This window comes from Mastomys coucha, chromosome X (assembly GCF_008632895.1).
Source record: "Mastomys coucha isolate ucsf_1 chromosome X, UCSF_Mcou_1, whole genome shotgun sequence".
Taxonomy (NCBI): domain Eukaryota; kingdom Metazoa; phylum Chordata; class Mammalia; order Rodentia; family Muridae; genus Mastomys; species Mastomys coucha.
The window spans coordinates 153,934,052-153,946,900 of NC_045030.1; the positions used below are offsets into that span (position 1 = coordinate 153,934,052).

Genomic DNA, 12,849 nt, shown 5'->3' on the forward strand with positions numbered 1-12,849 from the left:
CTCTCTCTCTCTCTCTCTCTCTCTCTCTCTGTGTGTGTGTGTGTAGGTACAGGATTGAGACCTCAGTCTTTCTTCTTTCTACCTTAGCATATCTGTTATTGTTGTCCTTATTCATTTCATGTTTAGTCATGTTAGTGAGACTTTGTGAGTGTAGCTTCTGATATTACTAAGAAACAGTCTCACAGCAAACTCCATGATTCTCTAGCTATTAGAGTCTCTCTGCCTCCTTCCATAATAGGCTCCTTCTATTGGGGCTGAGCTCTACAATTTTGCATTTTGATTAGTACTGATTCTCTACAATAGTCTCTGTTGCAAATAGAAGTTTCCTTGAAAAGGGGTGAGGACTGTATCAGTGGATATAAAGACAAATGTTTAGATTGTTGCTACAATGCTGAGCACACGCCTTTAATCCCAGCCCTTGGGAGGCAGAGGCAGGTGGATTTCTGAGTTCAAGGCCAGCCTGGTCTACAGAGTGAGTTCCAGGACAGCCAGGGCTACACAGATAAACCCTGTCTTGAAAAAACAAAAGAAAAGAAAAAGAAAAAATATATAGATTGTTGCTACAGATCATGCTGGTTTACTAAAGAGGTGGTTAGTTGTAGGTTCTCTTCCAAGATCCATGATTTCATGAGCACCAAGGGGTTTTCTAGTTTTCCAGTACCAAGCATGGTTTCCTTCTTGTTAAATGGATCTTAAGTCCAACTAGAAAGCTTTGGTTACGACCACAGGAAGCATGCTACTAAAGTATCTACCCTTACAGTTATCATGCCATGCTGATTTTTGATGTGATTCATAGGCATCATAGCTGGTTGGTTGCTTCCCCTTTAGAAGTTTATACAGTGTCTTCTAGTTCCTCAGGGAGGAGGTATTCAGGTCAATTCCAGCTTATGGTATTTATACTATGGAAAGTTTTTCTTTTGCTTTCAATTAGAGTGGATAATTTTGCTGGATATATACTAATACTAGGCTGGCCATCAAGGTCTTTTAGAATTCATTGCTCCAGGCTCTTCTGGTTTTCAAAGTTTCTCATGGGTTTTCTTTTATTTGTAACTTTTGGTTTTTTTCTATGCTATACCAAGGTGAGTTTCTTTTCTGGTCTTTTCTATTTGGTGTTCTGTGTGCTTTTTGAACTTGTATGGGTGTGTTTCCTTAAACTGAGGAAGTTTCTTCTTTGATCTTGTTGAAAATCTGGTCTATGCCATTGACTTTTGACTCTTCTCCCTCATTTATGCCTATAATTCAAAGATTGGTCTTTTCATGATATTGTATTACATATTTTCTTTATTTTCCCTTTCGTGTGTGTGTGTTTAATCTGTTCCTTTTATTTGGTCTAGATCCTCTACTTTATCTTGGAGTCCTAATAGTTTATATTGTTTGATTCATTCTACTTGTAAGGCTTCTCTTTGAGTTTTCTAGTCTAATTATTGGGTTTTTCAATTTCATCTTCAATTCAGCTTGAGTCCTCCTCAATGTTTTTATCTCCTTACTGAATTCTGCTCTCAAATCCTGGATTCTTTTTTACCATTTCCATCAACCTTATGTTTGTGTTGTGTTGGACATTGCTTAGACATTTATTCTTTTTTATTAATTTTATTGAGCTATTTCTTTGTATTTTCTCTAAACTCCTTGAATACCTTGATGAAGTTTATGAGTGTTCATTTAAATTCTGTGCACTGTGGTTCATCTAGGTAACTCTTACTGGAAAACATTTGTATAGGACTTGTAGGCTTAGAAAAAAAGTACTTCCCAGATCTTTTCATACTGTATTTTTTTGTTGTGTGGGGGGGGGGGAGTGGAGGGTGAAGGGGAGGAGAGTAGATGACATCTGGGCATGTAGATGGGCAAGTTTTGTCTAGAGGTTGGAAATGGCTTGTGTGGTATGAAGTCAGATGAACAGGATATATTGGGCTGGCATATAGGATGTGTGTCTCTTTGTCCAAGCCTCTGGTGTAGGTATAGATCTAGCTAGGCAGAAAGATTGGATTTGGCATTGAAGTAGTCTTTGGATTGGGGGTATACAGGGCTTATCCTGGAGGAACCCTAGAGATCAAGTGTAATATAGGCAGGTGTGGCCAGGCTAGGCTGGGACACTGGATATGGAATATGAGCCAGGTCTGGTGGAATGGTCGAGGATGCTCAAATGGGCTCACTGTGTAGACCCTGAAGAAAGATGTGGGAGATCTGGCCCACTATAGAAGTTCCTATATTGATTTTTGATCTTTATTGAATATTAGCTAGTTTTGGAAAGTTTTAAGATCTGTTAACAGGTTTTGAAGTTTCAGTGATATATACAATGGATGGAATATTTTCATCCATTGTATTATATGCTCAGTGGGTCTTTTGATCTGGAAATGTATGTTTTTTCAATCCTATAAAGGTTTTCTGAAAACTTTGGCTCATTTTCTTGTTCACATTATCCCTGTACTTTCTTTTCATATATTTTTTTATTAACTTCTTAGAGAAATTTTTGTCACTTCTGTTCTGTTTTCCATATTTCTAATCTGTTATAAACGCAATTGCTCAACTTTTTGTAACCCCTTCAATTGATTTTTTTTCATTTTTGCTATTATGTTTTAATCTTCATTTTCCAAATTCCATCTGTTCTTATCTTATACATGTAATAGAATTGCTTATTATTCTAAAAAAAAAAAAAAAAAAAAAAAGGAGAGGCAGGGTTTTTTAATCTTTGTGTTTATACTTTGTTTTCCCTGAATCAGTTCCATTCCCGTCACCTTTTCCTTTTCCTTTTGCCTGCTTACTTTGAAGTACCCTTTCAGTGCAGAGCTGCTCACCTGCTACTTCAGAAGAACCTCCAAAGGCAGAGTAGGGCTTGTGGCCTTAGGGCCATGAGGTAGAGGCTGATGCTTACTGCCTCCCATTCTACTCTTCTCCTACTTCAAGGCTAAAGAACTGCTTGCTTGGATCTCTAGTCACTCTGTCTCTCTAAGGAATGTACTCAGGCCTTCAGATGTGTAACCAGTAAGTGCCTAGACATCCTCTCTCTTTCATTCTCTTCAGAGAGTCCTCTATTCTTCTGACTTCCTGAAAGAGGCAGGCACCATCTGTGTGCAAGAGTAGAACATCTAGGGAGCTCACTGCATCTTGCATACTGCCTCTTCAGTCTTCTTTATTTTTGTTGCCTTGAACCCTTTACCAGTTTCAGAAGTACCCAGCACAGCAAATTCCTGAGACTTCTGAGGATTCTCTTAAGGCAGACCTGACTGGTTCCTTGATTTCCTCATTGTATTCTTGTGTTTTCTCAACTCCATATCCTTCAACCTTTGTTTTTCCTACTCCTGAAAGTGGTGCTATTATTTTCTTTCCTGTGTTTACCCATTCTTGAGGATTTGTCTTTGTTGTTTGGTTTTAGGAAGGTACTTTTTGTGGTTTTTGGGTTTTGATGGCAGTATCTTGTTATGTGGTCCAGGCTGGAGAGGAACTCAGCAACATAGTCCAAGCTGACTTAAAACTTGTCATCTTCCTGCGGAATGCTGGGATTACATATGTGAACCACTTGAGCTTGCTTTAAATGTCCCTTTTAAATATGAATTAGTGAGGGAGTTAGAGAGATGACTTAGTGGGTAAAGGGCATTTTGAACTAGTTGTGAGGATCTAAGTTTATATGCCCAGCACCCTTGTAAAATTCAGGCAGAGAAATGCCCCATACCTACAAAAGAAGACTTTATTATTGTTTTTCCTCACAATGGCTTTCTTAATTACTTTCTTTTCCAGTTTTTCCCATGATTTTGCCAACTAAAGTTCTAAGTGGACACCGTAAGTCACTGAATCTTGTTGACTCCCCTCAGCCACTCCTAAAAACGGTAAAGTATTTGCAATAGTTTTTGTTTGTTTGTTTTTAATGTGATACTTGATAATACTGGGTTAGTCCCAAGAACTATCTCAAATGGTGGAGCTTAAAGAGCATATTTTTTATACCCAGAATTTCAGTTTAGACATTCTACATGCTGATGTGAATCTAGGCACTGAGTTATCTGGAATTCAGTTTACTTCATTGTATACTCAGGGTTTGGTGCAGACCTTTGTGTTTTACTTGGAGGAAAAGGCCTTTTACTGCCTGCCTGCCAGATCATCAGAACACATAAAATCTCTAGGGGTTGGTTCTTATTTTTCTTCCTTGATTTTATCCCACGTGTATCAAACTATCCAATGCCTATTGGAGAACATTTTAATCTAGCTTTATTTTTAGGTACTTTTAAACATTTTTTATGTTGTTTTGCATTCTAAAGCATCTCACTGAAAGCCAGGTATGATAGTATATGATTGTAATTCCAACATCATGTAGGAAGAGGAAGAAAGACTGCAAATTTTCAGTCAACTTGAGTTATATAGCAGGTTCTAGGGAAGCCTGGGCTACATAATAAGATGTTATCATTACATATAGACACAAAAGTGTCCTCATGAGTGCAGTGACTGATCACTGAGTCAGTATACATTTGTCATTGACTACTTTCTCTGTGCCTCCTCCTAGTTACCCCCACCTCAGAGTTCAAAGATAACTGCTTGGGCCTGGGGGTGTGGCTCAATCATAAACTATTTATCTTGAAAGGCCCTCCGCTTCCTAGTACATGGTAGGAGGAGCACTGCTGTCATAGTGTGTAGCAGTAGCAGTTGATTTTGTCTATTATTTAACTTTGAATAAATAAAACTTATATATGTTTTAACCTGTTCTCTCTAGTCCCTTGCAAATGTCAAATATATTAAAGGTGCATAACTAATACAATACAAAAGATTTACTGGAAAAAAATGAAGCCTAGCATAATGCTAGCATTCAGAAACAAAGTTGGCTTTTCTTGGTCATCTGAAAGTTCCCATTCTTAATCCCTTTCCCTCCATTTTGGCTTTTATGTGGCCAGACTCCTGAATATGACTACCAGTGGCCCAGAGATGACCATGATGAAATGGACTGTGAGAAGCTAGTTGGGCAACTGAAAGACTGCTCAAACCTACAGGACCAAGCAGACATTCTGTACATTCTTTATGTAATAAAGTAAGTGCCTTAATCTCTTTGGGCTGCTACAGCAACACATCATCAGCCAGCATCATAAAAAACAGAAATGTATCTTAGAGTTCTAGAAGCCGGAATCCAAGATAACAATGTCTGGTGATAGCCTGCTTTCTCTTGGATGGTGCCTTTTCATCCTATCCTTAGATGGTAGAAGGGAGGGACAAGCTTTCTGAAGCTTCTCATGGAAGGGTACTATCTGATAGATTATGAGGGATCTTACATCATGGCTTAGTCACTGTCATGGCTTAGTCACTTTCCAAGAGCTCCATATCCCAATACCATCACTCCAGGGTTAGGATTTTAATATAGGGATTTGATGGGGATACAAGCAATCAAGCCATAGCAATAAATTTTAGGATCTTCACCATGTTGAATTCTTTTTCCCAGTTTCTTGGAATTCCAGCAATGCCAGGCCATGATCACATTCACTCAAATCTCTTTCTCTGCCTCTTGAGGCCAACTTTCCATGAAAAGTCTGGGCAAGGCCAGGATACCATAGTGATGTGTGAACACTAGGCTTTTATTTCAGAAGACATGGTAAAAACACTTGGCAAAATGTACAGCAATCCATGCTTCACCCAGCCTTGACATTCTGACCTTTATCTTTGTATTTTTTCTGCCTCTGAACAGGGGTCCCCGCTGGGATACCAATTTGTTTGGGCAACATGGAGTCACTGTTCACAGTCTTCTTAGCGAGCTCTATGGAAAAGCTGGCCTGAACCAAGAATGGAGTTTGATTCGCTACATTTCAGGCCTACTCAGGAAGAAAGTGGAGGTCCTAGCTGAGGTCAGAATAAGCATGTGTGCCAGATTGTCCATTTGATTTTCTAGCACCATGCTTTCTTCTTCTCGTCATCTAGTTGTAGAAGGTCTAAGGCAAGTGTCTCTTAGCAATAAGACACAGGGAATGTAACCCAATACCAGGCAGGCCATCTTCTGACATCTTACTGCTCTGGATGGAGAGGAGAAAGGAAGAAATTCTCAAATTCATTAGGTTGGTTCTTTCTTAACTACAGAAAGGTTTACCAAGCAATCATGAAACCAAAGTACTCATTTCTATATGTCATAGTACAGAGATCATTAACATTTATATTCCTGAGGCCCTACAAAATCCAGAACTACTTCCTGTGACTTTAAGCAAGTATTCTGGTAAGATGGCTAGTCATTGTTACACGTGAATACTGAAGAACTCATAAGCTTGAAACACAATGTGCCTAGTAACTGTAACTAATCTTGGCTATCTCAGGCCTCATCCCTCCCTTCTGTGAAGATAGCAGGAAATATGGGGTATCTACTATAGTGGATGGACCAGACCTAGGACACAAAGATCACAGGGATTCAGCCCTATGTGGGTTGCTTAGCCTAAGTTTTAAGTTCCTCAGAAAGGCCATGTGCACAGATTATAAAGTTCATAAAGGTAAATTTCTGGTGCTGTTGGCATTTAACCTTCTCAGTTAGTTTTACTTAATTTATTTTTCTTTATACCCTTCCCCCCAAAAAATATACAGGCCTGTGCAGATCTGCTGTCCCACCAGAAGCAACTTACAGTGGGCCTGCCCCCTGAGCCCCGGGAGAAGACCATATCTACGTAAGTCACTACTGGAGGACCTCCAGACTAGAAAGAAGCACTGACAGGGCATTATACTATTGTGGAAGGGTGGCATTGGCTTTTAGAAGATACTGTGTCATGTGGGTACTTGTAGAAAGCAGGGATCTTTCACTAAGCAAGAAGGCCCTGCTCTGAGGAACTTATTGTGAGTGATCTGCTGCTCTTTCCTAGGCCTCTTCCCCCAGAGGAGCTCACAGAACTCATATATGAAGCCAGTGGACAGGACATCAGCATTGCTGTCCTCACACAGGTCAGGTGCTGATGCAGGAAGGGCAAGTTGGGTCATAGCCTTCCTCTGAGTGCCAAAAGGCCTCTCAGGTTCCCTGAAGCCCTGTTCCCATGTATATCTGCACCAGGAGATCGTGGTTTACCTGGCCATGTATGTCCGGGCCCAGCCTAGCCTCTTTGCAGAGATGCTCAGACTCCGGATTGGATTGATCATCCAGGTGATGGCCACAGAGCTGGCTCGGAGCCTGAACTGCTCAGGTAAAAGGCCATGGCTTGCCACTCCTGCCAACTCAGCCCTACCTCAAGGCCTTGCTGCGAAGGGAGTCATACTCAGTACTTCCAAACAGGCTTCCATTCCGGGTGAGCTTAAGCTCTCCTAGGTTTCTTTGTGAGAGGTGGCTGCTGTCAGGCAACATAGCACAACATTCTTCACTGGGGCAGGCAAAGCAGCCACCATATTTACATGAGACTCTTTGCTGTACCTGACAGCTAAGCTACAGTGATGTCCTTACTGGAAGATGTCTCCTTCCACTTAATAACACCTTCACTGGGAGAAATACAAACATTTGCAAAACACATTTCAACATCAGGGATCAGTGCAATGTGAAAAATTCTATGTCTAGGAATTAAATGCACCTGTACTGACCTAAACAGAAGTATTTGCCTTCCCCAGGGACCAATGTCTTTCAGGCCTGCAGCACCAGTGAAGGAATCCTGAACAAAGAGACCTGTCACTGCCTTCTATATCGCCCTCTTGCACCCTGAGCCACCAACCACCAGCCCATGTCTGGGTCTCTTATATTTGTTTGCAGGAGAAGAAGCTTCAGAGAGCTTGATGAACCTTAGCCCCTTTGATATGAAAAGCCTTCTGCATCATATCCTGAGTGGGAAGGAGTTTGGTGTGGAAAGAAGCGGTGAGTGAGTGCAGAGTACTTCATGGGGACCCACGTGCAGATCAGCACCAGTGTCAGCAGGTCCCTATAAGGAAGGGACCACATGGTTCCTCCTCCAGTGGGATGAATAGAGGATCAAGGTTCCTGCTTTTAGGGACAAGGAGTATCCTCAAAGGGTTGCATTTCTCTACAGATTATAGTGGTACATGGGCAGAGTGAACTGTATATCTCTGGACCTTGTATCTCCTATAGTCCTGAGTGTTATGAGGGGAGGGGACTCTAAATGTCAGGATCACAGGGCTGCCCTTATAGATCACCCTTTGTGGCCCCCTCCAGAGAGCAGGGGGAAATGCTCTATGATGTGTGTGGCCAGTCCACTCATTTCATCCCAGTGTTTTTCACTTACTATCTGTCTTGGAAATCTGCTCACTGCTAAGAAATCTAATCACCAAAGTCCTGGTGTGATTCTTGTTCCCAAATGTTCCCTAATTATAATTGAAGCAATTATCATCTCTCCTCCTCATAAAAAAGCTAAATGATTCGTAGACACATTGGTGAATTTATTTCATTGAGCCAAAGAAACACTGTGGTCTATCATTCCTTTTATTCAATAAGAAGGACATTGGGTACTTTGTATTTTTCCTGAGTGTGTGCCTCAGACAAAGCAGCATGGGGCAATCAGCTGTCTATTGGAGGCCTTCTCCTTTCTGAGGAGAAGTGCTGGCAATCCCTACCCAAAAGTAATTTACAGTTGTTTCAAGTACACAGTCCTTGAAATGTAAATGGAAAAGATAAATATTTAATGTGTCCTGCTCATCATAATAATGTACATTGTTTGACAGATAATTGTCATTCAATATAAAGCTATATAGGTGATTATAAAACCAAGAACTGAGGAATGTCATTTGAATGCCTTGACATGTCTAATCATAAGCAAGGACAGAAGATGGATTATCTTTTTAAAACATAGATTTCTTCATTGTCTTGTAACTGTTCAGGTTTTATAATCTGGGAAGCTAGTAGTAGGCATAAAACTCCAACTAAATCCTAAATTTACTATTTCTAACCAACACTTTCCCCCAAACACACTGTCCTGGAGCTTCCTACACCCCATTTGGCTTGTTTTCTATTTCTTCGGAACCACTCCTCCCTCTTGAACCATCATTGGATCTCCTTGGTGGTTTCCTCCCTCAAAACTGCTCCCCTACCTTCTTGGCTTTAGCAACATTCTATAGAAAGTAACCTTTGCCTTGTGCCTACAAAAGGAGCAGTGGAATGAGAGAGTAATGCATGTATATGCCTACATGGGGCACCCATTAGGAGGGCTTCCTGTGGCACTAAAAGATTAGGAGGATTACAATTGAGCAATGATATGATTATATTTGTCTTTTAGTATAATCATTTATGACCACTGTCTTAGAGACCATACACATAGGGAGAAATACTGGGAGAAGTGTTAAGTCCCGAGATTGATGGTATATGATGGAAGGAGGTGTGGCCTGGTGCAGTGGGAAGATCCTCCTTGCCCCATTGTAGCATTACTTACATAGCTCTGGCAACACTTTCTATCTCACCCCTGAGCTCTCTAGCCCACTCAACCCTGCTTCCTCCTAAAGACCTAGGTTGAGATCTCCGTGCCCAGAGTTCTGTCGGTCCTGAACAGTAGTACACATGTGTACTTGCACCCATATCCAAACAAGGCCCGATGAGGATACCTCATCAGTTGGCTCAAAGCCATAAGTACCTAAGTTCTAAGCCCTTCAATAGAATATGCAGTTTTGTCATTTCACCGGGAACAATTGGCATTACAGAGCTTGGCAAGGTCACTGTGGATCCTACACATTAGTCAAGATGAACCCTTTAGAAAGTCACAAATAGAATTGTATATTACTCATTCAGAGATCCAATGTCATACAGTTATTATTAAACATGGGAGACAAAATGTAATGCTGTAGAAAAACATTCACAAAGTGTTAAGTGCAGAAACAGCTGATCATGCTTACATATGTACATGGCGTGTATAATGGAGAGTTCTTCTTTGTACATGTATTTGATGTTGATGTTGTAAAAACCTGTATTCATGGAGGAAAACTGGCAGAATAATGACTGAAATGTTGACAGATGTTACTTCTGGCTTCCTTAGGTGGTCTCAGTTTTCTACAAAGAAAATGTGTTTTGTATAAGTTAAAAAAAAAAAAAGTTTTCAAAACCAATTCCATTAGCCAACAGATTTTTGCCACTCTGATCTGTACCTGCTGTTTAAGTAGTACCCACACTTTCACAACACCTTTCAGGCCTCCTGTGGTGAGCCTATGCTACCTTCAACACTGGAAGGCCAGGCCTGGCTGGGGAAAGTAAGGCCTTTCTCTCAAGTTTACATTTAAGCAGGGAAGAGAAGTGGATCTCAGAAACATGTTGCCCATGTTGCCTCTCTCAAGGCAGGTGCAATAGATTCCCTAAAAGTAACATGTATGCATTTTCCTTCCAGTGCGCCCAATACACTCCTCCATGTCCAGCCCTGCCATCTCCATCCATGAGGTGGATCATACTGGAGCCACCAAGACTGAGAGGAGTGGCATCACCAGACTGAGGAGTGAGATGAAACAGGTAAGAAGACCTTAGCATGGCAGCCACATGGGAGGGGTAGAAATGGTTCTTCTGCCAGGACTCACCTCTGAAAAACAAGGGCATGAAGCTTTGCCCTGCTCTCTGTAGAAGTTGTAGGATCTGAAGGTATCCCTGTAGCCAAGTAGGTACCCCAAAGCCATTTGCATACACTTACATCCTGGAATACTCTCTCATCCATACTTGTTTCTGTGTTATTTAAAAATTAGAGTCCTGGGGCTTAAGGAATGAATTAGGAATTCAAAGTCCTGGCTGCTTTTGGAGAAGACTTGAGTTCAGTTCCTAGCACCAGCATGACAGCTAACTGTCTGTGACTCTAGTTCTAGGGGTATGATACCCTCCTCTGATCTCTGCGGGCACCAGGTACACAGGTGGTGCACATATAGTACATGTACACAAATGCACATACCATGAAATAAAATAATTTGTTAAAGTAGAATAATGTCAGAAGAGAGAACCATTTCTCCATCAAATGTGTTCTTCACCTAAAATAGCAAGAAGGATGTGGAAATAGACTGGAATAATTATACCTGTATTTACCACCAGCCACAGTTGTCTCTTCATTTTTCACCCTAATTTAACTCACAGTAGAAATCCTTTTGAGCTGACTGTCACAGGTCTGCAACTCAACACCTTTTCAGTCTTGATGCATCTAATACTGTTAGGACATGACCATGACCTACACTGAGAAAATCTACTTATACACTGGCCATGCTGCCTCACTTGCTTGGGTCTGTAAGGAGGGAGTGGCCAGCCCCTGAGGTGGGATCAGCATGCTCTAGCTTATCGGAGTGTGATAAAAGCAGTGGGGCATTCTTAACTTGAAGTAGGTTTTTACTTTCTGATGTTTTTACTTTCAGATGAATAGGCAAGCTAGTGCTGATGAGCAGGTGAAGTGCCTTACTTTGTTTATCTGTCTCTGTTAGCTGTACACTCTTTCTGGCTTAAATGTAGAAATTGAGGCTGTGAATACAGAGTGTGGATATGGGTGCATGGTAGAATGGCACAATAACTCAGATAGCCCTAGAGCCAGAGAAGCAGATGAGAAGGTGGGAGAGAGGATCTTGCCCTTTGCCTTCCAGTTAGGGTGGCCAGTTAGCTCATTTAGTGCAGGGTATTGATCAAAAGAATTGTATTTATCAAACTCAGCTTTTGTAAGAATTCTTTGTGAAAGAGATGTTCTAAGCTCTGCCTCCATCACCATTTTTCTGTTCCAAAAAAAAAGGGGGGAGCGAAAAGAGGGGAATGTGGTCAGTGATGTCATCAGTAGAAAGAATAAAACAATGCTACCAGTTCTGCCCTCAGCCAAATCTGGGGAGATTGAAGCCTGGAAGAAAAGTGTCAGGGCACACTGTACAACACCTAATGATATATTCCTTCTCTTGAGAAAAAAATGGATGTACTTTTTAGTTACACATTTTTTTTTTTGAGATGAGGATCTCCATGCTGCCTTGGCTATCCCTAAACTTTTGGGCTCACTCCTCAGCTTCTTGAGTAGCTGTGACTATAGATGCACACTCCCACATCTGGTTTTGGATTCATATTTCTAATGATGTGATGTCTCTGTGACCAGGAAAGACTAAACAGTGTGATGGCACATAATGGAGAGTGTAGACTGTACAGTCTCTCATTTATGCTCCTTCTAAGGAAGTGATTTTCCAAACATCTTCCTTTGTCAGCCACTCGGTGGCACCGTCCCTCTGGTTACCTACATCTCAAAGGCCTCATCCTGGGTGAATATGGATGGCTTCTTCTATTTTGTGCTGCCCTTGCCTGTGACAGGGATGATATGATTACCTTCCTTTTCTGTTGTGTTTATATCCAGTCAGCCAGTACCAGCTTTGTATTTGCCTACTCATGTCAAGAAAATGTTCTCTGGCCAAAATTTAATGGGTGTCAGTGGTAGAATTTTCTACTCATGTTTGCAAGCATACCACAGACACAGACCAGTATGCAAGTTAAGAGTGCCATCTATATTCTTAGGTGAGGAAAGATGTATATGGCCAAAGGTCATCAGCCTGATCCACTGTACACATTTAAGAATAGTCTGTGGGATGCCTGTTGGATGGCAGACATTAGAAGCTTAAGTTAGGGGTCTTTTGATCTCTAGATGTTTACAATACAGCATAAAATGTTTGCATGGGCATGGCTGTGATGTTGGAACATGTGTCCTACTTTGACTAAGCCTGCTCTACAAAGGAAAAGGACCTGGCAACACTTGATCTTTAAAGCCAAGCTGGGCTGCCAGGGAGCCATGGGTCTGCATCTGTCACTGCTGCTCAATGAGAACCCCTCTAGGTCTTGTCTCTGCCTTCAGTCTCTCTGCTTTTCATGATGCTCTGTGTCCCTTCTCAACTACTGGTGCCCCTTGGTGTCTCTGTGTGGGACTGAATCTATTCTTTTTCTTTTGCAGTTTTTTCCTTTGGGCCAGGCTGTGTCCAACAGTTTGCATTCCATCAAGTCTGTGG

The 12,849-nt window shown here is 41.4% G+C and overlaps 1 protein-coding gene across 6 annotated transcripts in view; it reads left to right on the forward strand.

The window, feature by feature from the left end:
* Phka2 (phosphorylase kinase regulatory subunit alpha 2) overlaps nucleotides 1-12,849 on the forward strand; it is an 87,549-nt gene that overhangs the window by 67,909 nt on the left and 6,791 nt on the right. The window contains exons 20-29 of one of the 6 annotated variants that reach the window (XM_031370341.1): nucleotides 3,733-3,821; nucleotides 4,875-5,008; nucleotides 5,657-5,813; nucleotides 6,535-6,614; nucleotides 6,807-6,885; nucleotides 6,992-7,121; nucleotides 7,676-7,777; nucleotides 10,245-10,363; nucleotides 11,242-11,271; nucleotides 12,795-12,847. In XM_031370341.1, the coding sequence (XP_031226201.1) occupies nucleotides 3,733-3,821; nucleotides 4,875-5,008; nucleotides 5,657-5,813; nucleotides 6,535-6,614; nucleotides 6,807-6,885; nucleotides 6,992-7,121; nucleotides 7,676-7,777; nucleotides 10,245-10,363; nucleotides 11,242-11,271; nucleotides 12,795-12,847 (973 nt within the window). Of the gene's footprint in view, nucleotides 1-3,732; nucleotides 3,822-4,874; nucleotides 5,009-5,656; nucleotides 5,814-6,534; nucleotides 6,615-6,806; nucleotides 6,886-6,991; nucleotides 7,122-7,536; nucleotides 7,778-10,244; nucleotides 10,364-11,241; nucleotides 11,272-12,794; nucleotides 12,848-12,849 lie in introns of those variants that run through there. The other 5 variants (XM_031370363.1, XM_031370352.1, XM_031370372.1 and 2 more) reach the window with 5 other exon arrangements.